The following is a 27,504-nucleotide window of genomic DNA, read 5'->3' as shown; positions in this document are numbered from 1 at the left end:
TGTCCCGCACCGGCGCCCCCTATGTGGGGAAGCAGATGCCGCAGCACTCCATGCAAATCTCCAGGCAGTCCGAGGACTCGCAGCAGGCGTCCATGATGCCGCAGTCCATGTCGCAGGGGCCGCTGCAGTCGTCGCCCAGGTCGTCGGCGCCGCAGCAGCAGCAGCAGCAGGCCTCGGAGCCGCAGGCGCCGCAGGAGGCCTGCGCCGCCACCATGTTGCACAGCGTCAGGAACTCGCAGGACAGGCAGGCCAGGATGCAGTGGACGCAGCAGTCTGGCGTCCATGTCAACGAGAAGAATTTCAAGGGAATTTTTTTTTTTTTAATTTGAGTGAAAACAAAAGACACAGCGAGGACGGCGGAGGGCGGCACACGGCACAGATATTTGCAGAGGAAAGCGGGCAAGTGTTTGTTAGCGGGAGTCACAGGGAGGGAAAAAAAGAAAAAGAAATATGCAAAGCTGAGAACGTGAGACCCGGCCGAAAAGAAGAAAATTCAAAGAACCGCACCACCACCCCGCAACCTCTCCCCCCTCTGTTTTGATTAACGGACTGTTAAATAATTGCGGCATTATTATGCAAACTGCCAGGTTGATCGCGCAGCAGACGATTAGCCACAAGTCCAAGAGGCTCTCCCGGTAAATAGGAGGATGAATGCCGGCGACGCTCGCACCTCCGATTAACATTTAACCTCGTCGCAGGGCCGGCGGTATGTTGTTCCAGCTCCCCCTCAAATTACCAATACGCCCATTAAACCGTCGCGCGTCTGTTTCCGAATGCCCAAATTAGCTTCTTTTGCTTTGACACGGACTTTGGAAGGGGGCGGAATAAATGTGATTTCTCCCAGCGGAACTTTCTGGATGTTGGCAACCTCGGGGCAGCGGCTAAATCGCTCAAGATTTGAGCCATCATCTTTCGTGTCAACTTCCAAAGACACAGGAATCTTTTTCTTCAACTGTTGTTTGTTTCCCGCTGATCCGTAATCAAACCAGCTTACATACGGTCAAATAAAACCAGAAAGAAACTGCTGCAAGGAAACACAAAACAAGGAAAGAAACATAGGAAGTGAATGCCAGGCTAGCAGCAGCAGTGGCAGTTGACGTACACTACCAGACAAAATGTGCCTTCTCACTGAAGGCATGGAAACTATGTAGGAACACATATGGAATTAATTGGGAAACAATAAAAGTTCAAAATATTATATTCATATTCAAAATAGCCCCCTTTCATTAAAAGCATAACTAGAGTTATTTAACGTGTTTTTCCTTTGCTGCATAATTACATATACCTTGCTCTTATATTTGATGTCTTCAATATCTACCTGCAGTGTAGAAAGCTGCAAAGATTGAAAAAAAAAAATGCATGAGAAGGTTTGTCAAAACTTTTGACTGGTTGTGTAGTCTGATGCACTTTGACATTAATGTAGAATAATGAAGTGCACTGAGAGGCCTTTCTCGAGATCTCAAGATTTGGCTTTGGAAACCAACATCAACAAGAAGCCCCGAGCTTTAGCCAACAGCTGCTATTGATGACACGTGTGGCATGTGATAAACAATCAGCCTCCTCTGACACACTCTTTCGAGCAGTCATGCAGGTGAGATGCACCGTGCGGACTTGGCCAACCGCTCGATCCTCCGCGCCAGCTTCAGATGCTAGCCACGTCTCCTAGCTTCGTGTCGGGGGAAGCGGGGGGGGGTTGGGTGGGGTTTAAAGTGCGGTGAGTGCGGCTCGTTTTGAAAATGAAAACTTCACTTAAAACTTGTCAGTTGCCAAACTTGCAGAAATGACAGAAATGCAAGAGGAGGGCTGTTAGCGCGGACTCCCGGACGAGCGGGAGATAAATGCGCACAATTAAACCGGCGATCAATCAAGCCGCCGGAGCTAAGTCGCGCTAGATATCACTCTGCCCAGCGCGCCGGGCGTGCGGAAAAAACGCTCGCAGCCGCCTCCCTTTTGAACCGCAGCCGGCAGCTTTGGAGTGTTAAAAAGACATGATGTGGATGTATGCGGAGGGAGGGGGGTGGGTGGGGGGAGGGACGTTCGGGGGGGAGAGGGCGGGGGGAAGAGGGAAGAGGGAAAAAAAAAAAAATAGCATTACAAACAGGCCGCATTTGCATGGCTTTCATCAGCCCATCTCGAGCTGTCAGACGGAGCTGTTACTGATTGGGTTAGAGGGAAAGCGAACGGAGGAGAGAGCGTGGAGGACAACATGGGAAGCCGAGCTGCGGACGGCTGGATGCTCATGTTTGATTAATCAAAGTGGAGCTTTTTTTTTCTCTTTTTTTTTGCAGCGCTCAGGGCTGCGGAGCTGACCAGAAGCAGCTCGCTGACTGTGATACAAACAAGATATAGAAGAGAGCATGAAACGAGTGAGCGTGTGTGTGTGTGTGTGTGTGTGTGTGTGTGTGTGTGTGTGTGTGCGTGCGTGCGTGATGGTGCCTGAAGATTGAATGCATCTTATTATCCTTATCTGAGGCCAGAACTGCAGCGATGGAAGATGCATGAGTATGAACTCTTTAACTGGCCAGCATCTGATGTCGGGGGATGCTGCAAATGAGTGTTTTTTTTGGGGCGGCTGTTTCATTTCATGTTGATGGAGGAGGAAGAAGAAGAAGAAGAAAAAAAACTAAACTCGCGGCATGTTTTAATGTTGGCATCGGCTGCGGTGGCGGAGCCACCGAGAGAGTGATTGGAGTGACTCGATATTTCGTGTTTTTGGTTGTGAGAATTTTAAAGAGTTTTTCAGGTACCAAGTCCAACCAAGAGGGTTCCTATGGTCCTTTGCACTTCGCTCTCCTTGACATATCGAGCAGGAGCGAAAAAAAACACAAAGTTGTCGAGATTGGGGACGTTCTGGCGGCAGACAGCATTTTTTTTTCCACATTGCGAGGCTGCTATTAAATGCTGAATGAACATACTCTCTGTCCTTTTGCGTGTTTTTCAATACATCTTTTTTAGGTTTTTTTTTTAATTCTGCAATAAAAATGTGGGTATTATCAAAGCGTACGGGACAAAAGTCCCGAGTTCAGCTGGGAAATAACGGCTCTGAATGACCCAGACGGTGGAGAGCCAGACAGCAGAGTATGATGTAAACATAGCACACGGGCGATAAGCAGCGGCCGGCCAGCCGGATAGATCAGCCATTCACTTGGATGTATAATTCAGCGACCAGCGATTAGTCTGGTTCGCACACAAAAGCTGCATGGCGAGAGGAGCGGTGGGAGGAGGCGGAGGAAGAGGAGGAGGCGGAGGAGGAGGAGGAGGAGGACGAGGAGGAAGAGGAGGGTCAGAGATGAGGTACACAAAAGAGTCGGACACAAGGCACAAAAATCAAAATCAAAAAATCAGAAGCGGCTGAGAGGCAGCAGCAGAGCAGAGTCCCACACTCGTCCTCCCAGAGACGATGCACAGACTGACGTGGCTCCCGTTTAACGTGTCACCCAGTGGAGCCGACACTTTGCACGCCCGCAAACATAAAAGATCCCCCAGCTTCCATTTTTAAGTAGATGACTCACTAATGCTTTCGTAAAGCCCCCTTTGTGAGGTCACAAAGCGGGGGAGGGATCCCTTCCCCATGTTTCACCTTCAGTAGGGCTCTGGCTCCGCCCTCTGAGGCCTCTCTCCCCCTCCGAACGTGGGCGATCACACCCAACCTCAGTTCTAGCATGATGCGAAAGCGCAGCACGTTAGCTGGGAGGCTGTAAACACGGGGCTAAACGCTCACTTTCCTCACACAGTGGGGGTTAATTAACCACGCAAACAAAGCCGCGTCCCTGGCGGATAAACAAACACGCCAAACTGGCAACCGACGCGGGGAACCTTCGAGGACGCTCTTACGTAACAAACGTTTAAACCTCTAAATGATCCCAAAGCTGCTCGGAGGCCTTAACTGATTACACACAATTAAGGAAAAACACACACACACACACACATCCCAGATCACAGACGCTCCGCCTCATCGCCGAAAGAGAAAGGCGAACGCCTCCTTCTCAGAAGACGTATCGCAGATTGGCTCCGGTGCCAACGGGCGCGTGCCAAGAAAAAGAAGAGAGAGAGAGAGAGAGAGAGAGAGAGAGAAAAATAGAAAAAAAACAAAACGCATCAGAATCCCCCAGAGCGGATCCCTGCTAGCTTTCGCCTTTTATTCCCCGCCGTTCGGGGGCCTGTTTAGGAGGCTAATTTCACAGGCAAACAGATTATGTTAATCCGTGTAAACATTCAAACGGCGCCGCTCGGCTGTTTTCCGGGGGGAAATAAACAGTCGAGAGCGAACATATTGATTCTGAGGGCTGCCCGCGTCTGCAAATAAGCAACATAAAAGCCGGTAATGAGGCCGACTTGTTGAGTGCGGTTGTGTTATATATATATATATATATATATATATATATATATATATATACACACTGTTATTTATTTATTTATTTATTTATGTATTTATTTATGTACAGCAACCTGTCGGCGTTGTTTTTCACCAATTCAGATGTTGAAAACATGTAAATTACATTGTGGAGGCAGCTTTGTTGTTATTTCAAGCATCAGAGAGAAAAGCAAATAGATATATATATACACACACACACACACATACAGTATATACTGTATATACATACATATATATACATACATATATACTGTATATGTGTGTGTGTGTGTGTGTGTATATATAAATATATATATACACATACGTCTATACATATACATACACACATATATATTTTACTTCTTTTTTTCTCCATTCTATTTGGATGAGTATCCAACCTCTCAAAGTCCTTTGAAACACGGACGGATGTTCGTAAACACCCACCGCATCGGGGGGGGGGGGACGGACGCTGTCCGAGGTCCTGATAATGAGGGGCCGCAGCGATCTGCGGTGATAGGCGGGTGGGGATGCATCCCCGCCCGCCTAGAGAGCCCAAAAAAAAGCGGGTGGCCCGGAGAGGTGTGAGGGGCCGTGAGGGGCCCGGGAAGGGCGGCCCAGCCTCTTAATGGGCACCCCGCCGCCGACGGACCTCGTTAGACAGTCACACCTATCTCCAGATGGTGGTGGGGGGAGGGAGGGCTGGCCGAGCGGCTTCATTACCGAGCTCACCTCGCGCCTTCGCACCTGACAAAAGTTGACGGCCCCTCCGCGTTGGCCGCGCCGCCCGCTTGATGTTGGGGGGGGCGGGGTGGGAAATAAAAGCAGCGGGCAAGCAGGATAAGATGTCATTTGGCTCGACGAGGGTGATAACTACCAAGGGGTGGGGGTGGGGGTGATGAGTGGGTGGGGGTTCGGGGGTCACACGCCGGTGTCATTAAAAGGTGAGGGGAGGAAAGAATTTGTTATTGGGAATCTTCTTTGAATTTGGTGGCAGCCAGAAGGGTCTCCTTCCACTGAAGTGAGTCATTCACTGACAGGTGGATGATTATTTTCTGTGTATATCTTTGAATTAAATAGAAAAAAATTATTATTAACAGTACTTTTTTTTTTTTTTTCCAGATTATTGCTTTTCATTGTCGCCAAATGATTGCTCCATGTGAACTGCCAGAAACATGGGGGGAAACCGAGTCAATGAAAAGAATGACGTTCTAAAAGTATTTAGATTTTTTTCTATGTGGTTTACGCAATGGCATGTTTCTGTTGTTCAAAGTATGGGTTTAAACGTCAACAAAACAATACAAATGAAGATAATAAAAGATTAATATCCAGCAAAGTTGCCCCCTGTGATCTCTGTGTTGCAGTGTTTTGTGTCTCTGTTGTTTGTTGGTGTGAAGTTTCGGCATTACATTCTTTGTCAAAGCTCAGAAACGTGATATTAAGCCAAACTTCATAGGTCAGGACTAACTTTGCCTTCACATTTTAGATTTCGAGGAGCCTCATGACTGAAACTATTTATTCTAAGTGGTGATAATCCTAATTTTCTCTTCCGTGTTTCAATTGTTTTGTTGTTGTGAAGTTTTGCCATACAATTCTTTGTCCAAAGCTCAGAACCCTGATATTCCAGCAGACTTTGAAGCTCTGGACTGAATTTGCATCTTCATACATTACAAAGACTCAAACAAATATGTTTAAAGTGGTTATTGTCCTCACTTCCTTACAATCACCTCCATTTCTCTCCAATAATAATCACCGCAGAAAAAGCTTCCACAGACGGCCACCGCAGAATTAGCCGCACAGAATTGGCTGCAGATTTAGCAGGTTAGCATGCTAGCGATTAGCCGGGTGAGTCGGCCTGGAAGCGAGTGTCTGGTCCAAAGGGCGCAGCACTCACCCTCGGGCAGCGGGGGCTTCTGGGAGTCGGCGGAGCTCCCTTTGCTGCGGCGGCTGGTGTCGCTGTTGACCGACAGGCTGGACTTGAGCTTCCTCTGCACCTTGTGCGACACGGGCAGCGGCCTCCTGGGTTGCTCCGTCATGGTGGCCGTCGTGGCCGTGCCGGCTGAAGGCTTCCCGCACGAGCACGTGAGCGCCGCTGCCGCCGCCGCCGCCGGCACCCCGACGCCATTGCCGTGGTTTGGGCCGCCGTCTCCGCCCGGCTGAGGCTGAACTGGACAGAGACACGGAAAAGAAAGCGATGCTCAATAAACAGCCGGGCGTGTTCGAGGCTTTTACACTGTAAAAGGAGGACACTTGTGTAAAAAGAAGCTTTGGTGAAAGTCAGTGTTGAGTAAACTCCATGACTCAAGTGAAAGCAAGAAAGTAAAGAGTCTGAAATGAACTAAAGTAAAAAGTGAAATGAATGAAACAGTGCATTTGTTGATATTTTTGCACTGAAAACGTGCTGTTACACATGCAGTGAGCCCAAAGACAAGGCACTCCGAAATAATCTCCCTCCAAAATATAATCAACTTTCATTCTACTTGAACAGCATAGTTCAAGTAGCTCCACTTTAAGCAACAACAGCTATCATGGTGAGTGAATCACTTTTTTCACAGAATCTGTATCTTTGAAACATTTTCAAACACAAAAGCAAAAAGCTTTGCTGTTTGCCTATGAAAGGAGTAGAAAGCACATATTTGTGCACTAACATAGGGAGCAAAAGTAAAAAGTCGACTGAAAAAGAAATACTTAAAAATCTACTTAAGTACAGCAACAAAGTATTTGCACTTTGTTGCTTGCCACTTCTGCTTTTAAAGGATTCCAGAGGCTAAAAACACAACCACGAAACATCCAACTTGCAGAATTTCCAAGATTCCCGGTCGTGAAATCCTTCCCCGCTGACGAGAGCGAACGTTTGGCAACCCGTTGTACTTCATCACAAGCGGGCAAGAAACTTTGTCGGCACTTCCCGCTCCTTTTCATTACCTTCGGATTGCGCACAAGAAGCTCCTTTTTTTGCCTCGCTGTGATCTCGAGCTCTGAGCAAATCTTTTTCCCGAAGGCGGCGGCATCGATAGCGAGGGTGAACCTCGCAAACGGAGGAAATGGGGGCCGACACGAAAAGTTCACAAAAGAGCCGGCGCTAGCTACCTAGCTAGCTACCTAGCTAGCGGGCAGGCGGGCACGTCGGAGTGGAGCGGCACCCAGGTGAGTTGAGACGAGCAGTCGAGGAGATTAAACGCAGTGGAAAACGCAACAGAACAAGAACCTATGATAGCGAGTGCACGCAAACTGGCTGCCGCCTGCTACGCTAATGATCTCCCAGTTCCTCGCAGATGGCCTCTGCTCCTCCAGGTGTGTGTGTGTGTGTGTGTGTGTGTGTGTGTGTGTGTGTGTGTATGTGCGACAGCGACAGAGAAGTCGGGAGATGACGCCGACCTGTCTGATAAAGGCAACCCAGGATGCGAGCCGAGCAAAAAGGCGGTGGCATTTCTTTCTTTTCGTTTTTTTTTTTTTTTTCAAATCAAACCGGGAGGAACACCTGCTCATTCAGCTCTACTGGGACTTCCTCCTCACCGCACCGCCTTCCTCCCCTCCACATCAGAGCCCCGCCGCTGCTCGCGCAGGTTACCTCAGTTCGGTGAATTATTCATCCCCCTTTTGAAGTGGAGCCGGAGTTTCTCACCACTCCACGCTTCCTGGATAATCTCCGAATATGTGCTTTCCTCGACGACTAATTTCAGCTTATTAGAAAAGGAAAAGAGAAACCGTCATAAGCATTTTTCTGTTCTTCGCGTTTCACGTTGGACCCCCCCCCCAACGAAAAAGTCTCTGGATCTCAGCGGGTGGAACTTCCATCTTCTAACTTGGCTTCTATCCATTGGGACAGATTGAGGTCAAAGGTCAAAAGCGAGCCAAGCTCAGCTTGTAAAGCACAACAGGAATGCACAAACAGGGCTAAAATACACAAAGGCATGAGGCGTGTTGTGCCGCACAGTGGACAGTTAAAGGTTAAAGGTAAAGGTTACGTCTGTAATATAAGGACATTTTGAGAAGAAATAGCGACATCAAGTGGATATGTTTTTGACCTCCCTCTCCCACACTTGCCAGTGAACTACGGTGGCCTGCGCACACAAACCTGGATACCCTCGACCAGTGAGGCAGGTGTGAAAGAGCCCAATAGAGGGCAGAGCTGTCATCACAAGAGGCTGGCGCCCAGTAACGTGCTTTTTTTAAGCCGTCAAGAAGTAAAGGATGGACTTCGTTATCATTTCTCTGAACGTTAGAAAACATGAATTTGTGTTACAGCGCACATGCTTTTCGAGAACCTCCACCCAAATAGACAGATTTTTTGTTGGTTTTTTTCCCACCCTCCGAACGGAGAAACTTATTAAAGTCGGAGGTAATTTCTTTTCTTTCCGTCTCTGTTTTCTCTATCCGCCAGCTCACCAACAAGGGCAATTACGGCTAACAAGTCAGGGGCAGAGTGTGGGAAACAAGCGCTCCTGCGCTTTTTAACAACACATCACCCTGGGAGAGGCCGGACGTGAATGTGGATGTAAAACAAAGCAATTAGCAGCACACGCTGGGTTTATTTTTTTCATTTCTTTTTCTTTCCTGCTCCTCTTCTATTCATTGAGGCTTCTGCACGCAGCCTGGATAAACAAATATAGACTTTGGGGATGGAGGTATGGGGGAATGAGGGGGTTGTTTCCTTCGCGATCGGAATTAGACAAGCGGGTCGCGTGCGCGCGGCGGAATTCATTATGCAGGGACTTAAGAGCAGGTTGATGGATTTCTGCTCTCCAAAAGACAAAAAGCCTCACAGGCTGCCCATGACAATGCAACTGGAGGGAGGAGGGGGGTGGAGGGCAAGCAGGGGGGAGAGGAGGTGAGAGAGGGGGCTGCTAACAAGGAGACCCGACGTCCTGCTCTTCAGCATCACCTCTGACGGCCGAACACAGACAAATATTTTGTTTTGTTTTGTTTTTTGGGGCTGAGCCCAGCAGAGGGTTGAAATGAACCATCTTACAGCAAGGCCAAAGACCCACATGTATTTGTAAGGCTTTCATAACACTTGAATTCCAAGTGGCTAATAGGAAGGTCGTAGAGACATGGGACCAAAACCCACGTTTGTCTCTTCAAGACATACATTTCATAAAGTAAAATAAACCGCAAGTGCACATTTTCAATATGTTAAAAAAAAAAAAAACTTTTTAAAGCTCCAAAATTACAAAAACAAAATTGGTGGTGGAAAATGTTTGTATAAGACAGACAAGACTTAGATGATTAAATACTGTTGGATTTGTTTAGATGAACCATTTTCATTTTAAAGTCGAGGTATATGCATGAGGGACACCCAGCACAACACAAACGGTCCTGGTTCCTACAAGGAAGGGGCTACAGTCAAGTAATCAACTTCAAGTGATTGTCTCAAGCCTTGATACGAAATGGCCAATAAGAAGCCTTGATTGGAAACAGTCCATAGGAAGCCACGCTTCATACAGGTCAATGTGGAGGCCTCGATTTAATAGCGGGTATTGGAAACGTATGGATGGGTGGGTGGATTTAAAACAGCCAGCAGGAAGCCTCATTTCATACGAGCCAATAGGAAGGCTGGATAGGAAACCTGGAGTTGAATGAGCCAGAAAGCCTCAATTTGATCCTTTTTAACAAATGCAGGGAAATCAAGACAAACACGTGCATATATGAATCAGTGTTGCTCAACTCATCGGTGACCAATAGCGGATAGAGTTGTTTCAAATAAATACACAAAGGTTTCTGGGTATCAACACTTCTTGATTTTTCTTTCTTGAAATCTTCCATCAGGCCCGGTCGTGTCTCTCTCTCTCTCTCTCTCTCTCTCTCTCTCTCTCTCTCTCTCTCTCTCTCTCTCTCTCTCTCTCTCTCTCTCTCTCTCTCTCTCATTACATCTTCATCCGTCTCGCCGACCGCCGGAGTCTGTCACTGCCACCTCTGGCGGCCGTTATCATTACCGTGATCAATGATTATGAATATTACCCCTCCGCGTCCATCCGTCACTGTCGCCCGTGCGTTTCGCCTCGGTTAAAAATAAAAAAAAAAAAGAAGAAGGAGGGGGGAGGAGGGGTTAGGGGTGGGGAAGGGAGGGTGTGTGTGTGGGAAGAGGGGGGGGGGGGGTAGCCAGGCCCTGGCCAGGAAGCTGCCACCGAGGCACATTTTCTCTCCTCGGCAGCGGCCTGGAACTCTGGAACTCTGGGGCCCCAGTCATGAGCTCAGCCTTTCATGTGGCCGTTTCCTCAACAGCTATTTATACGACAAATGAAAGCTTTCGTATCCCAGCCCAGCGCTTTCTGTTGTGTGTGTGTGGGGGTTATTTTGACCTATACTGGTGTGGCCGCTTCTTTCAGCCTAGACCAGGGGTGTCAAACACCCCTGGTCTAGGCTGTAATTTTCAACAGTAACCTTTTTCCACGGGCTAATAATACATCTAAAAATAAAATAACAATAAACCAGTTAAGAAAAACTCATATCCTTCAATGAATGTCCTGTCCTGATTGATGCACCAAAATAGCAGCGGAGCATTCTGGGATTTGTAGTGTTAGCGGCACATGTGCAGTACAACACCAGCAGGTAAGCTCTAGCTGTGATTTTGCTTTGGCCTCACGGGCCAAATATAATTCCACTGTGGGTCAAACTTGGCCCGCAGGCCAAAATTTGACACCTATGTCCTGAATAATTTTCAGAAAAAGCTTCTTTTTGTGCAAGAAGTTGTTTGAGTGGAGCGTCGTCCTCCAGGGGGCGCCCTGGAGTCCTCCTGTTTCCTTCCAGGTCGGCGGCGTCCCAAAAGTGAGAATTTTACACGGAGCGAAAATGGTTTGTAGAAAGAGTTCCCTCCCCCCCGCTGCCCGCCGGGGCATTTTGGCCTGTGTTTGCAGCCGCACCTGCCACATCGCACAGCGGCATGTTTGGAGAGACGCCATTAAAACAAACTCCCGCCGTCACCTCAAGATTCTGCAAATTAACAAAAAAGAAAAAAAGGAAAAAAAAATCCCAGGATGGAAATAAGAGCGGCGTGTGCAAGCGCAGATCTTTGTTTGGTGACTTGAAGACAGGAATAAAACAAGATGAAATTGGAAGAAGATTAATAACAAACAAAACAAAACAAATCATCTGAAGGAAAATGCAAATTAGCAGCAAATGGTAATAACAATAATAAGCAGCGCCTTGCTGTCGTGACCTTTGTGGAAACCAGCTGTGAGTTGAGCGAAAAACATGTGACCACAGAGGGGGGAACAAAATAAGAGGATTTTTTTTTTCCTTACTGTAATTTCAATGCTAATTTGCTGAGCGTCAGCGGCGCCTCCTCCGTTTCACAGAGAGCCGGCTGCCATCAAATCTTAATGGCAGCCTATAAACGCCAGTGCGTGCCGAGTCACGACGGGTCTGAACAGGTGACTGGGAAAGAACAAGGAAAAGATGGGGGGGGGGACACAAACACACACACACAGACAGACACACACAGACACACAAGCAGCATTAAACCTTGATGGGGGGGGGGAGCTTCCGGTGGCAGTTTGAGGAAAAAGCCAGTAGGAGCAGTGACACCAGCCGGTCCTGGGAGGCCGTTGTCCTGAGTGATCAGCGTGCACACAAGCTGAGAGGCTGCAGTCGCACAATGTGTTCTCCGGGAACAACCATCGGATGCACACACACACACACACACACACACACACACACACACACACACACACACACACACACACACACACACACACACACACACACACACACACACACACACACGCACTCTTTAATGGGACCATTCCTAGTACATCAACAACTGTTGAGAGTGTGCATTTGTAGCTGAATAAAACATGGTCTCTGCGCTACACACGCTGTCACACACATCACAGGGGAAACCAGAGGGGTGAGTGCTTCTTGACTGTCTAAGCAGCATCCCAATTTGGTCCCCGCTACTCCGCCAGCCTGACAGCCGCAACTATCTGGGGAGCATTTTTAAAAAGGCCAGTGTTTGATGGATTCATGAAGAACACACAAATATAATTGCCATTTGTCACCGAGTCTTCAGCGGCGGCGCCACACAGGGACGGCGGGCGCCGGCGCCCCCGGAGTGCCTGGAGACCGACGCCACAGCGGCGGTGGCGGCGGTGGGATCGCTCCATATGTAAAAAGCGAGCACATAAACACCTCCGTTTGTGTCACGGAAAATAGGTCCTGCAGGAGGGAGCGGGGAAATTGCACCCAAAAGACGAAGACAAAAGGGGAAGAATTCATATATATATATATATATATATATATATATATAGAGAGAGAGAGAGAGAGAGAGAGAGAGAGAGAGACATATATCTATGTGTGTGTGTGTGTGTGCCTTTCCGTGCACGTGCACGTATGTATGTGTGTGTTAGAAGCCTACCGGATCTCTCTTTATCTCTTTCTCGTGCACACACACACACACACACACACACACACACACACACACACACACACACACACACACAGGCGAGGCCTACCTGGGAGCAATATGCATGTATGCATGTCAACTCAAACGCAGCGGTACAAACAAGAATATGAATGAAATGTAACGGGGGGGAAAGGTCAAACGGGGCAGCGGCGAGATTCTCATTTGCGCAACGCACGCCGGCGCCGCCGCCTCCGCCGCTAGCTGCAAGTGAAGGCCCCAGAGTTGCCTCACCGCCGTGTTCCCGAAGCTCTGAAGCCTCCTTTTTAATATTAATACCCCCGAGACGGAGGTTCAAAAAGTGTGCATGGGGGTGGGGGTGCAGGGAGGGAGGGAGGGTGGGGAGAAGCTGTTTGTCTGGGCTTATTAGGACGTCCGTCAGACAGAGCACACACTCCAACGCCTCGTCGCCTCAGCCGGATAAACACCCGGGCCGCCCAAATCTTGTGTTCATCTCCTAATGGGGCGCCGCAGCGCAACCTTCTGGGTTATTTTTTTTTTTTTTGCAATTCAAAGGCGGAAGAAGCGGGAAAGGAGGTGACGCTTTCTCCAATCCTTTGAACTTATTTGACGAGAGCCCACAGGAGGCATTTGTGAAGGGGAGAGGACGCTCAGGCCCCGTTTACACGAGGACGAGGTCTCTCTGAAAACGCAGAAATATTTAGGCGGTTCGGCCCGGCGTTTCCACGAAGCCGGCGTTTTTGCTGAAAGCGCACTTTTTGAAAAAGGCTCCTCAGGAGGGCTACTGTATGCTTGAAAACACCACTTTGCCCGGCTTTGTGTAAACACCGAATCCGACCTTTTTAGAAAACGCTGATGTCACCGCTCTGAAAACCCGCCCTCTCCTCCGCCTTGCAACCAAACCACTCAAAACAACAGCGGTGTCAGGCAACAGACTTGTTACTGCTACTAATGACCAGCCTGCAGTCTTCCCATTAACCTCCACTACAACAAACCGCAAACAGTTGTGAACAACAACACACGGTGCTCGTGCGTCAATTGTGGATAGTGTGCAAAGTGAAAATGAAAACAATGAAGGCGATTTGCAAACATCTTGTTTTGTTGTTCTGTTTATTTTCTTTTGACTGGGCAGCGTGAGATATTGTGACAGGAAAGCTAAACGACAAAAACGTTAGCAAATCTTTACTGGCACGTTGCACAGTCAACCTTAACATGGATTTTTTTAGGGCTTTGTGTTTTAAAATAACTCGAAGCAGAAGTTCAACTCTGTGGATTCTCCACACAGTCTTTTCACAAGAGATTTTTTCTTTCTGTTCTCAGTGGTGCTAATGTTGTTAGCAACCTCCTGCTTCTTGGAACACGGCGTGCTTCAGGTGTTCTTCTTCTTCTTCTTCTTCATCCGCCTTCAGGGAGTACGATTGCGGCACCAAACCAGGCCTGGCGTCGGTACTACACTGTTTCAATTTGTTCCCAGCGGTTCCGTGTAACCAAGAAAAACAGTTCAAGACTTCCTGTCGGCCCGAGGTGGAAAGTTAGCTGCACGAGTTATTCTTTTAATTCTGACCAAACTGCTGCCAAACCGTTTATTAGTCCGTTCAGACTGAAGCAAAGCAGAACTTTAAAAAGGCAAAACCTTGCTGACAAAACCGCCACCACAGCAGCGTCCGAGCTAACGAGATTAGCGTTTGGCGGCCGCCGTTTAGAGATTGTCTTCTTCTGCTTTTTCTCTGCCTTTTACCTCTCGTAAAGGGAATCTGGTGAAATTTAAAGAGCACTTCGAAACCAAGTTTGGATATCGCAGTTTCAGATTTAAAACTTAAGGAATGTTAAAATATACAACAAAGTCTGAAGCATCTTGACGCTGCTAATGTAAAAAAAAAAACAAACAAAAAAACAGACTAAACAAACGACGCACCACTGTGCTGTCTGTTCACGCTGCTACGGCCGGGCTTTTATTTATCTTGTCGGAGCCTCACTGTAGAAGAAAAAACATGTATATTTCCTGCTCGGCTGGCCACGTACCTGCATGATTGAAATGCTAATTTGCAAATGTGCAATGACCTCGGCCGCCCGCTCTTACCAGCAGCACCCCCCTCGCCCGAAAACAGCCCGAGGTATCGTCTCTCCTCCCAACAAACAGCGGCGGAACGGCCCCTCTGCCTTTTCAATCCAAAGGGATCTATTTTCTCATTAGAAATTACACATCTCGCCCGGCCGTATTTATAGACGCAAAACCAGGGGAATTATGAGTCGGGCAGGAAGAGATGGGGGTTTGGGGATGGGAGGGGAGGGGTGGTGGGGAGGTAAGGAGGGAGAAGAAAAAAAAGTCGCACAATGAATGTTATTACAAAAGGCTTCTGATTGAAATTTTCCTTCGGCATATCAAAGCCTCGCTTGCCCGTTTGACCTTCCGAACTGGGGGGACAAGGACTTCCTTTATTGTCTGCGAGGATGCGTCGGAACGGGGGAAACAGACGAGCGACTCGGGGATCACCCCCCTCCCCCTCGGAACCCTTACCCGACAACAAAAAGGGAAAAAAAAAGAGGGGGGAGAGGGAAAGAAAACAGCGGCTGCGATTAGCATCGATATGATGCGTATATCAGGGGGCAGCGAAACCCGGAGCAAATTAGCCGTGTCCAAGCCGGCAGAGCGGGGAGCTGCGTTTGATTAGGAAATTAGACTTAGAGGGGGGAGGGTGCTGGGGTGGGGGAAGCGGGGAGGAAGTGGGCGTCGTTTGCGTTTGAACAGCAGGTGGACGAGCTGACGGAGGTGTCAATCGTGGCCTGGCGCGGGCCGGTCTGGGCGGCCCATCCCGGGGAGCCCTGTCAGCTCCGGCAATGTTTTCCTATTTATCCAAGATTAAACCATGATGATGGCCGCCGCCGCCGCCGACAGCTAAATTACCTGCCTCCTCCCCCTGCCCCCCCGATGCCGGGTCCTCGTCAAAACCCGAGTGACAACCTCCGCGCAAATGGGGGAGGTTGGCTGGTGGTGGTGGTGGTGGTGGTGGTTAGCCTGCAACAGAAACTCCATTAGCATGTCTTCACCCGTCAAGGCTGATCACGTCGAGTAGCATCTCATTTAAGCGGGAAGCATCGCTTTCTTATATACATTTTTCTGATCCAGGTTGGCTTTAACTCACTGTGTGCTTTTGTTTTTTGTTTTCTAATTTTGGCTTCCTGCCACCTGGTACAAGATGAAACGAGGCAGCGAGGAAGCCACCTCAGGCTCGCCAAAGCCGACGCAGAAAGAGGTAGCAGGGGGAATCAGGGACTCACTGGTTTCAAATTGTTTGCTGATTGAGCGGGGGGGCAGTGGGGGAAATTGTTCTGCTTAATTACATTTGGCAGCAGCGGAAGGCAACTTGAAAGACGAGTTGGCTTTGCTTGGTGATGGTGAAGCGAGGTGGTAGGAAGGAAGGAAAGAAGGAAGTGAGGTGTTGGGAAGGAAAAAAGGAAGAAAGGAGGGAATGAAAAAAGGAAGAAAGGAAGTGAGGTGTTTGGAGGGAAGGAAGGAAGGAAGGAAGTGAGGTGTTGGGAAGGAAGGAAGGAAGGAAGGAAGGAAGGAAGTGAGGTGTTGGGAAGGAAGGAAGGAAGGAAGGAAGGAAGTGAGGAAGGAAGGAAGGAAGGAAGAAAGGAAGTGAGGAAGGAAGGAAGGAAGGAAGAAAGGAAGGAAGGAAGGAAGGAAGTGAGATGTTGGGAGGGAAGGAAGGAAGGAAGAAAGGAAGTGAGGTGTTGGGAAGGAAGGAAGGAAGGAAAGATGGAAGGAAGGAAGAAAGGAGAAAGGAGAAAGGAAGGAGGGAAGGAAGGAAGGTAGGAAGTGAGGTGTTGGGAAGGAAGGAAGGAAGGAAGGAAGGAAGGAAGGAAGGAAGGAAGGAAGAAAGGAGAAAGGAAGGAAGGAAGGAAGGAAGGTAGGAAGTGAGGTGAGGCGTTGGGAAGGAAGGAAGGAAGGAAGTGAGGTGAGGCGTTGGGAAGGAAGGAAGGAAGGAAGTGAGGTGAGGTGTTGGGAAGGAAGGAAGGAAGGAAGGAAGTGAGGTGAGGTGTTGGGAAGGAAGGAAGGTCATGAACTACACTTTGATTTCCAAAACAGATCATTGTGCTTAAGATGCTCGACTCTCCACTAAATCAGCGGCGATGCCACTTTGTTCAGGAGACAAATTGTGAGGAGCGACGCTCAACTGAACGCCACCTCGTTCCCTCCCCTCGTCTCTGATATGAACTAGACTCCGTACTCTCTCTCTCCCTTCCGAGAAAGTGAGTGAGTGTGTGTGTGTGCGTGTGAGCGTGTGGGGGGTGGAGGGGGAGCAGCCAAGTGCAGCATCTTCTTCTCAAAAGGAGAGGAAAAGAAAGAAAGAGAGCTGCACATCTCACACGCATTTTGGACTTTGGCCGGCGAAAGCTGCCACAATTTCTAGAGAGATCAATTATGACGTGACTCAGAGGAGGCCTGAGGGAGCTGCCAGGCTCCACACCCTCCACCCCCACCCTCCTCTCCCCTCCCCACCCTCCAACCCAAAAAAAAAAAAGAAAAAAAAAAACCCTGCTGCTCCACCCTCTCCACACTGAAGCAGCAAACCTGGAGCAGCAGTGGAGCCGGAGAAAGAGGAGGGGAGGTTTTTTTTTTGGGGGGGGGCATTTTCAGTTTCAGTTACATGGATGACTCAAAAATTCCTGCAGCTTTCATGAAAGACAAAAAAAAACAAAAAAACAACACCGCTGAAGCAGAAATTCCACAGGAAACTCAAAGCTCGTTTTGAAATTCACACGGCGGGCGCGCGAACGGCTGCTTCCATGCAAAAATATGCAAGAAGGCACGCGTGCACATTCATAGAAAAAGAAGGAAGAAGTCGAAGAAGCGCGTAGGACTGTAGCCTGAAAAATAAAATAAAACAAACACTTCCGCTGCAAATCCGGGAAAAAACCCAACGCAAGCTGGAAGCGTGAGAGCTACTGAGCCAGCGACTCCAGGTCAGCCAGTGGATCGGCACTCCATCAAAAACGCCCCCCCCACCCCTCTCCCAACGTCCAGTTCCTCTATTTGCTCCGTATCAATCTGGGCATTAACCCCCCCGCTAATGGGACAGGCGCGGGTCAGCGCCTCACGTTGGCGCTGGGGTGGGTCGCCAATCAGCGGCGTAAAGCCCCGGAGATCAGCTGGCGGGACGGAGGGATGGGCGGAGGGAGGGACGGAGGGAGGGACGGAGGGAGGGACAGAGGGAGGGAGGGAGGGATGGACGGAGGGAGGGACAGAGGGAGGGAGGGAGGGGCCTTGTCTGCCTCTGAGTGGCTGCTTAAACACAGAGACGCCTGGATCGATTTCCAGGCCCGGCTGGGAGGAGGTGGGCTTGGTGGAGGAGGCGGGGAGTCTATTGCCACCGTCGCCTTCTGCGAGTCCGGTCACCCTCGGCTGATCACCAGGGGCCCGGCGGGGTGACCCGGTTGCAGAGGCAGTGAACCTGCAAACAAGCGAGGGGTCGGGGGGGGGGGGGGGGGGGGGGTGACACCGCCAGAGATCTGGGTAATAGAAAAAGGGTTTTAACCTTAATGTTGGAGCCAAACCCCCCTGTTAGAGGCCCGGTAATCCCCTCTGCACCGCTCTCATCTCACCCACCCCCCCACCCCCCCACCACCACCACCGCCACCTTTCCCCTCCTCCCCCTCCCCATGTCAGTCAAAGACTCGACGGCCGCCTTGCAAACAAGATTTGAAGGCAGCACCTGACGAAACGGGTCAACGCACCCCGGGACGATTGCCAAGTTGCCAGTTCAGCTTTGCACGTCTAACAACAGTCTGTAATCCCATCGTGATGTTGGGAAATCTCACAGAAACTAGCAAGAAGTTGATCAAGGTATCTCAGCTCTGCACATGAGTTTACACACGTCAGACGTGCTACTTTTGCATCATATTAAGTGCAAAAGTCCCTACTGGTGGGGAGTTGCAACTGCAAGGCTATAGACTATTTTACAACGTGAATATTTCTCTCATATTCAACGTGAAGTAGTGCGAAATGTTGGCTGTCTGAGTACAAATCAACTGCACCCAACTCAAAAAAGTGGTTTATTGTGCGATAATGAAGCAAGAAGTGTTTGACAACTTAATGGAAAGTTTTGCTCACAAATGCGATAAAAATACAGATTTGTGAATATTGGCAAAAGTACCTTCAGACACCCTTCTCCCAAACACAGAACCGGTCCGGTGTTAAAACAACTCGGACGACTCGTTGCCCCCCCGATGTCCAAACTTTGAAAGAAAAACGCTCACAATCCTCCACAATCAAGATCTATACGTGCCTACTTAAAAGGACGGTGGTCTGCGAATTAAGGCGTGCATATCTAATCATTGGGCTCAAGTATTTTGAATATCTGGGAAAGATGGGAAGGGGGGGGGGGGGGGGGGTTCTTGTGAATAGGAGCAGGCACTTTGGGTAAAATATGCTAATTAACCCACTTGAAATTTCCCATATGAAATCTATCTGCACCAAGACAATGAGAAAATAATTACAACAGAGGTAGAATTACAATGGCCATTTTAATCAACCCCGACGCTAGCATTTCACCCTATTTATACAGTTTTTGATTCCATGACCCACTGGTAAGTAATCACTTGAAAATTACGGCTGGGTTTATAATAGGCCTGAGCTTTAGACACGTCGTTTCAACCGGGGAGGGCCTCTGAGGACTACAATAAAGATACGAATCTTGCATAACAACAATCACCGTGCACTTCTTATAGCAAAGGGAGAGGGCGGAGGAATAAGAAGAAGAAGAAGAAGAAGAAGGAGGAGGAGAAGATGAAGAAGAAGAGGAAGGAGGAGGAGGAGAAGAAAGAAAAAAAAAACATTCCGGGGGAGAAAAGAAAAACTGGCGTTGAGGTTAAAAAGTCTTAAAGTCTTTTGGAATATACATGAGGCGGCGGGCGACGGGCCGGGAATGTTGATGCAGAGCTCGGGCGGCTAACACATTTCAGGGATGATGACGGCAATGATGGGGAGTGGGAGGGGGTGGAAGGGGAAGGAGGGGGAGGGAGAGGAGGGGGAGGGGGAGGCACTTGCCCTTTTGTTTCATCTGAGGAGAACTCCTCCAGCTGTCAGGCGTCAAAACGCTTCATGGTTTGTGTGCATCGACCTGCCGTGTTTTCTTGCAGCGCGAGATCTCACAGACCACCTTTGTCTTGGGCCCTGTTCCAAACATGCGGAAGGTCCCAAAAGAAAAATCTAAACCAAATAAAAGGGGAAAAAAATCAGTCTCAGCTGTGACATCAGCTTATGAGAACAATGTGACGTAATGAAACAAATCTATTGTTGAAGCGTAACTACACACCGAATGTCTGTTTCAAAGTTGTTCAGAGAGCGGGCCCTCTGTGATGTCACAAAGGGCAACCGTGTTAGCAACCACACACCTAGGAACTCACAGGCCTCAGATTCGGTCCAACAAAGAGTCGGTTTTAGCCAGCAGATTTTCTTTTGTTTTACAGGAGGCGGCAAACAGAGGGCTAAATATGCTGTTCTGAAAATGAGTGGAGCTTCTCGGACGAGCTCCCGTGCAAGGCGGTTCCGTTGGGAGTCCCGGGGGGGGGGGGATAAAGACGTAAAAGTGGCAGATGCGTTTAAAGTGGGATCTTTAAGCACTTCCCCCTTTCAGCAGCTTTTATTCGGAGGGTCACAAATTCACTTCCAAAAAGGTCAGACCGTCGCGCCGTCGCTAACCTTGAAGGTGCGCCGCTGGAAGGGCCCAATCAGGGATTTACACAAAGGCCAGACGGAAATCTCCTTGCCCCGCCCCCCTCCGAAAAAAGAAGAGGGCGCCATGTCATTTGACCTTCATTTCTTAAGTCAGAATTTCACAGAGATTAAAGAGAGAAAAAATAATAAATAAGCCGTTTTCTCCAGGAGCTTTTTATCAAACGGGGGGAAGCGTTTCGGGGGGCAAAGTAGGAGAAGAAAGGGTGGAAAAGAAGAAGAAGAAGAAGAAAAAAGGGAAATTGACAATCCCGGGGAATAATGCTGCGATTCGACTCCCGGAAAAACCCGTCGCCGGCTGGCGGGCAATTTGCTCGTCCGGCGGAGCCTGGAGAGCCGCAGCGCCCTGTTTGCTGAAGATATCGGCTGCTGGGAAACCCAGGACGGTCTCTGGAGGAATGTCTGCCCCCCCCACGCACCCCCGGGAGGGATGGCGGAGCCGCAGAGGAGGCGCTCGCTGACAACCGCTTCACAGGGACGAGAGAATTGGACCGTGTGTGTGTGAGTGTGTGTGTGTGTGTGTTTTTCTCTCTTTTTTTGGGTGGGGGGGTTCACTTTTTTCTTTTTTCCTCCTCGATTTTAGAAAACTTACAGTCGCAGCAGATTAAAAGCAGAAGGTGCTCTTTATAAAAAAAAAAACCTTGTGTATATGTATTTTATTTCTTTAGTTCTTTTTCAGTAACTTTTTGCACTTGCTTTAATTCTTCTATTTGCACTGCACATGCTGTTGTACTATGCAAATAGGCATTCTTCTTCTTCTTCTTCTTCTTCTTCTTCTTCTTCTTCTTCTTCTTCTTCTTCGATCAGGATTCCCAGTGTCGTCAGTTTGTAGCATTTTGTTTTTTGTATTTTTCGTGCTTGGCTTTTCTCTCTGTAATAATTGCGTGCAGTGTTTGTTTTAGTGTTTTCCCAGCAAGCCCACCGGTTAAAACAGACGTCCTGTCACAACCAGTGCAACGGGATACGGGTCCGTCCTTTAATACCGTGGCAAAGAGCTTTTCTCTTTGCCGTCGACACGGTGTCCGCCAGCTTTAAATCAGCCGCCGCCAGACAGGAAGAGGGGAAAAGAAACCAAAAAAAAAGAAAAAAAGAGAGAGAAAAACAGCTGGGACCCTGATGTAGGCGGGCCGATGATTCCTTATTGATTTCCTGTTTCTGCGGTGGCGAGGGATCTTTATTACTGGGGGTTGAGGCGGGGGGAGGGGAGGGGGGGTCGGAGCCGTCTGATTGGTCACCTCTACAAACAGAACCTCAGTGAGGCCTGGCTGAGGCAGAAGTGGGTCGACTCCCCGCTCGTAAGACTTTCCATGTTTGACTTCGCCGCAAACAGGCCGGCGGTAAACTCTCGCAAAAGGGCACAAACTGACTCCTGTCTCGTCTTCCCTGCTTTTCCTGAAGGCAGACAGACGAGGGGTGTGTGTAGTGTGCAAGGCACACACATGGGGAGAGAGAGAGAGAGTGAGTGTGCGTTGGGCCGAGGATGAGGTGGCGGGCGACATCAATTACGGCGCAGAGATCGTCGTCGCGGGATGCAGAGAAAAACGCAGCTGAATCCATTTGGACTCGGTAAACAGGCGGCGGACAAAGAAAGAAAGAAAACAACAATCACCCTGGAAAAAGTTAACGACCCTCCCGGACAAAAGGAAAGCTGCTGTTGTCGATGGCAAGCGCGGATGTGCGGCGGAAGCGGCGATTAGCCTCGCCGAGCGCTTCCTTGCGCACACACACACACACACACACACACACACACACACACACACACACACACACACGTAAACAGACGCGGGCCTTTCAGCTGGTTTCCGTGGCGTGACGTGCGATCCATAGCTCATTATCAGGTCAGCTGGGGCAGCCGGACCCCATCATTCATGCTAACGAGGCGAGAGGTTCAATGCCAAGGAGCCGTTTTGCAGGAAAGCTCCCTCAGGAAGGCCTCGCACAGGTCTCGCTCACTAGCTCTCACACACACACACGCACACACACACACACGGACACACACAGACACACGCACACACACGGACACACGCACACACACACACACAGTACTGCTCATAAGGAACAATGTTCATTTGCATGTTAACTCAAACAGAAGCGGCAGCAGCTCAGCGCGTTCAGTCGCACAGACGCAGGGCTAGACGACCTGCTGGAGGGAAACCGTCAGGGGTCAAAGGTCAGATTGGGGCGGATCAGTGGGAGTCCACAGAGGAAGAGGCGGAGGGCCAAAGAGCCACTGGCTACAACCTAGTGTCGTCGTCAAGACCACCAATCCAGACCAAGACCTTATCAAGACTAGAGCGCATCGAGACCAAGACAAGACCAAGACTTTATATATCAAAGAAAAACAACAACCAAACAGAAGAAAATGACCAGTTTCTTTTATAAATTCAAGTTTGCTTCTAAATCTAAATCTAAATCTAAATTCAAACAGCAACAGCAAGGGATCTTTTAATAATTTACCAACTACTGCCAACTATTTTGAACCATTTTCAAAAAAACTGCTTTGCTTCATAAAATTAGGAATAAGGGGGCAGGGTGTCACTCTGGGTGTCACAAACAGAGGGTGAAAAACCACCAGCTGGATTCTTTTCCGTTATTATCGTGTAATTGCGGTGTTGGCTGAGTCTCGACTGGTCTTGATCAAAAATCACAAATCCGTCCTGTCCCAGACCGGGACGAGACCGAGTAAAAATGCCTCAGAGTCCCAGACGAGACCAAGACCACTCTGGAGGACTGCAACACTACTGCAACCAAGGTGTGCAGAACAGCGTCCCTGAGTGGCCACTTTATTAGCTAGCAGGTAAGACGGAGGTGTGCCTAGTAAAGCAGACGGTGAGTGTGTCTAAATAGGGACAGAAAGTGCAGGAACTCATTTACTTTAGTTAAAAAAGAGCCACATGAGCCTCGCGAGTCCGTCCGAGCTCGAGGGGTCGACGTCAGTTCACGAGAGGAGAGGAAGAAAAAGTTCAGCTAAGTTAAAACATTCAAAACAAAAAAAAAAAAAAAACAGACGAAAAACTAAACTAAACATTGTGGCTTCGATGCAATCAACTTGTGTTCGGGTGGCGGGCGATGCCCACAACCGCAAGCAGGATTTCCCTGCTTCCAGCACAGAGGTGGCTGGAAAGAGCAGGAGAGCAGCAGCCAAGCATGGAGAGAGAGCGAAGCCACGCTCCACGGCAGCAGCAGCGTCTATTGTGATTCTGGCTGAGAGCACCGCCGTGAGCGGACTGGTAGGCGCAATCAAACACCTGCTTGCCCGTCGTGGAGGGACTTACTTCTCACTGGCTCGCGGTGATCAGGCTTCTCCTCGGCCAAGCGACTCTGCTTGGCGGCGGTCGGCGTCCTCGGAGACGGAGATCCCCCGTGGCTCGCATCTGAGACGGGAGAAACTTTTAAAGCAAACTTTTTTTTTTGGGGGGGGGGGGAGGAAATGAATCACTTTGCCAGTGTTGTCGAACAGCAACATGCGTCTCTAAGCCTGGCGGTGAACTCCCACAAACGAGAAAGAGCCCTTCCTTTGCTTTACTTTTGCCTGCTAGAGAACGGGTGTGACCAGTGACCACTGGTCTGGCCAGTAATTAAAAAGAAAAAAAAAAGAAAAGAAAAAAATACTTAGAGAGAATGAAGGAAAACCTAGACAAATGTTAATGTTAAAGGTTCAAGTTTAATCTCCAAGTCTTCCAAATGCTCTTTTTTTTGGGGGGCTTTTTTTAACTGTGTGCACCGTGGTTGCACTAAGTGATGTCACCAGGGGTCACCAAAAACCTGGCTAGACACCTGGCTAGACACAGTCAGCTGTCTGTTGGTTCAGCCCTCTGAGAAGCATTCATTTCTTTTGCTCAGCGTTGTTGCAAATGCAGAAGGTGCAACAAAAGCATCAGTTTTCCTAGGAGACTCAAGCCTAGTCTTTCTGCAGGAGGCTGCAAACACGGGGCTAAATGCACTTTTTTTGATGCAGAGTCGTGCTAAGCAGCGCCACCGTTGCGCCGGAGAATCCTCTGAATGTGTTACAAACAACATTTACGGTCAGCGCGAGCCGTGCTACGCGCTGCCATGCAACTCTCGCTGCAGCTGCAGACGACTCCGGCTGCAGAGAGCAGCCGCAGCGCAGGGGCTACTCGCAATTATTACTTGTTGCGCCAAGAACAGCACAGGCTGCTGGCGAGCGATTGCACAACACGCCGGAGCGGTTTCAGGTGAAGGAGCTGCCAGAGCTCTGGATCCCATTTTCTCCCCCCCCCACCCTCCTCCCTGCGCCTCCTACCTGCCAAGATTCTTTCCTCGGCCATAAAGGCCGCATTCATCTGAATTTGAGAAAGCATGCGGGCAAAGAAAAAATAATAATATTGCAAAAGAGAAAGAGCGGGGGTGGAGGCCTGATAGCCGGGGTGAAGAAAACAAGGCAAGGTTCCACTTGTTTCTGTCAAAACCGCAGGGCCGACTCACATACAGCTCCTTTTGTTCCCTGAGTAAACTTTCCACAATGACTCCACTCACTGGTTTGGTGCCAGGTTGTGGTTTTTTGGGGTTTTTTTGGTTTTTTTTTTGGGGGGGGGGTTGGTTTGTTTCTTTTTTTCGTCTTTTTTTGCCCACCACCGCGCTGCACGCGGGTTACACGGTGGAATCCTGCGGCTGCTTCTGAGGAAGTAACGGATGGAGGTGGGCCGGGCGGGCTGAAGCCTCTCCGATCGATGTTTACTGATTGTTTACCGTGTTTTTGTTGTTCTTGTTGGGTTTTTATCGCCGTATTTAGTGACTGCACTTCCTAATAAATGGCTCCATTCTCAGGACATCCAGGCTCCGTCCCCCCGGAGAGACGGAGGAAAATCCAGCCTCGACTGCGAGCCTCCTTTTGAAGGTCCGGCGAAAATCCATTGGCAATCCGGCCGCCCCGCTGATTGCTTACTTTGTCCTACTTTGCTATTTTCTGACAGTGCCGTAATGACGCTCGGTATAAATAGGGCGGCGAACGCTCCGTTGCTTGTTTGAGGGGGGAAAATGAAAAGGAGAGTGTGTGTGTGTGTGTGTGTGTGTGTGTGTGTGTGTGTGTGTGAGCTTATTTTTACATGCGATAATCTGAGGGGGGGGCAACTAGAAAGTTAATTAAAAACTATAATTGGCCGTGGTTTGCTGTTAATAGTCACCAGGGCACTACTGCAGACTTTACTGAGGGGAGGAGGGGGGAAAATAAAACACGTCGTGGTGAGATACTGGCCAATCCCAGCAAAGAATAAAGGAAAAGTCACGTGATTTATAATTTGAGAAGACGAGGCTGATGTCGTTCCCTAAATGAGGCCATTTCACAGGGATGAAGGATGGGAGGGAACTAGACACGCGACTTAAAGGACACGCATCGAATCCATTTTCTGTTTTCCTGATCTTTCACTTCAATCCCGGGTTCAAATGAAGAGGCCTCGGATCGTTTAATACGAAGAAGAAGGCATATTTAGCCCTCTGTTTATAGCCGCTAAAAGATAAAATAAACATAAAAATAAAATGCTTGATTTTTAGCTTTGCACGACTACTGATTCCATGTTTGGACCGAGTGCAACATGAGTGCAGACGTCACGCAACTGGCCAGGGATGGGAGGGCCACCAGAGCCCCTTGTGATGTCACAAACTGAGATTTCAGGGGGGTTTCACCGCCATCACAGCAGGTGAGGACTTTATCAAAAGTTACCCAGGCAAAGATTGTATGCTTTTCACTACATGCGTCAAATGACATACTTCCAAGTAAGAGGGCCCTTTGTGACATCACGAAAGGGTTAATGTTTCAGCGCGCAGCTGGTGGTGAAATGGAGCCGGCCAAACAAGCACAGGAGGGGGGCTTTCCTCATTTCGGGGGAGTTCTTTGACATCAGTTATTTTGCCACACAAGGGGTCCTTTAAGACACCTCCAATAATCAGCACCTCTGCACCCATTCACATTGGATTTATACAGCTATATATAAATATATTTATGCTACTTCCAAGCTTGCAAAAAAAATAATTGCTGTCTAGATGTCAAAACTGTTTGGACATAAATGTAAAGAAAGACAACTAGAGTGGCTGAATGAAGGCGCCTTGGGGACCTTCAGGGACCCCCAGGACGACCTGAATCCAACTGCAGAGCCTCCTGCTGCCGGGTGGTCTTACCTTGCGCTGCAGGCGGCAGGGGACCGGTGTCTCTCCGGGGGCCCTTCTGCGGCCCGGCTGGCCCTTCCGGATGACAGCCGGTCTCCTTGGACATGAGACAGCCGTGTCTTTATAGGTGTGCGGACGCGACACAACTCCCACCTCCTCCTCCTCCTCCTCCTCCTCCTCCTCCTTTATTTTCAGGCTTGGGGCTTTTTTAAGGATCAGCGTTCACTGTGAAAAGCATAGTCATCGTATTATTAATATCGTCGTCATCGCCGTGATGACGGGTGAGATTAAACACAATGTGAGCGCGCCGAGTCACATCTCGTTGTGAAAGTGACGCCGAAGAGAGAAGAGGAGGAGGAGGAGGAGAGAGAGAGAGAGAGAAAAAAAGACTCACTGGGTGGAAACTCCCCAGCAGCTTCTCACGCTTTTAAGCGCAAAAACTTTTGAAACTTCCGTAGTTTCGACGTTTGTTCGCTTCGGGAGTCGAAGGCGACGCGCCAAATAAAAGGAAAGAACGCAAAAGAGAACACAACACGCACTTACCTCACAAACATGACAACCAGCGGCTTGGAAACAGATGTGTTATTCCCGTTCGACCCTCTTTCCTTCCTTTCCTCCTTCCTTCCTTCCTCAAGCTGTTGCAGCACGAGTGAGAAAAGCAACAGCCCCCGAAGAAAAACTTTCTTGCTCTCTCTCTCTCTCCCCACCTCTCTTATTAACTCCGCAAAACTTTTTAACGGCCAACTTTTTTCCCTCCCCCTCCTCTCTCCAACACTGCGGTCTCCTCCGGTCCTCAGGTGTCACAGGGCTCGTGTGTCGGTGTCGTCTTGCTCGCGACGGCCGTGAACCTCCCAGGCGAGTCCTCGCGGAGGTTCGCCGCGTCTCAAACGTTTTTTTTTTTTTTTTTTTTTTTTCTTTCATCACTTCCGG

The 27,504-nt window shown here is 49.1% G+C and overlaps 1 protein-coding gene across 1 annotated transcript; it reads right to left on the bottom strand.

The window, feature by feature from the left end:
• mdfic (MyoD family inhibitor domain containing) lies at positions 1-27,504 on the bottom strand. The gene is made up of 5 exons (XM_076011396.1): positions 27,118-27,504; positions 26,587-26,799; positions 23,727-23,825; positions 6,246-6,518; positions 1-273 (listed from the first exon to the last, which is right to left on the bottom strand). Exons 2-5 carry the CDS (start codon positions 26,678-26,680, stop codon positions 20-22), a joined length of 720 nt encoding a protein of 239 aa, XP_075867511.1. The 5' UTR covers positions 26,681-26,799; positions 27,118-27,504; the 3' UTR covers positions 1-19.

Source organism: Nelusetta ayraudi, unplaced genomic scaffold, assembly GCF_046127955.1.
Source record: "Nelusetta ayraudi isolate G7.1 ecotype Tasmania unplaced genomic scaffold, CSIRO-AGI_Nayr_v1 ptg000135l, whole genome shotgun sequence".
Lineage (NCBI taxonomy): Eukaryota > Metazoa > Chordata > Actinopteri > Tetraodontiformes > Monacanthidae > Nelusetta > Nelusetta ayraudi.
The sequence above is the reverse complement of the archived record's forward strand: the minus strand, read 5'-3'. Positions and strand labels throughout refer to the sequence as shown.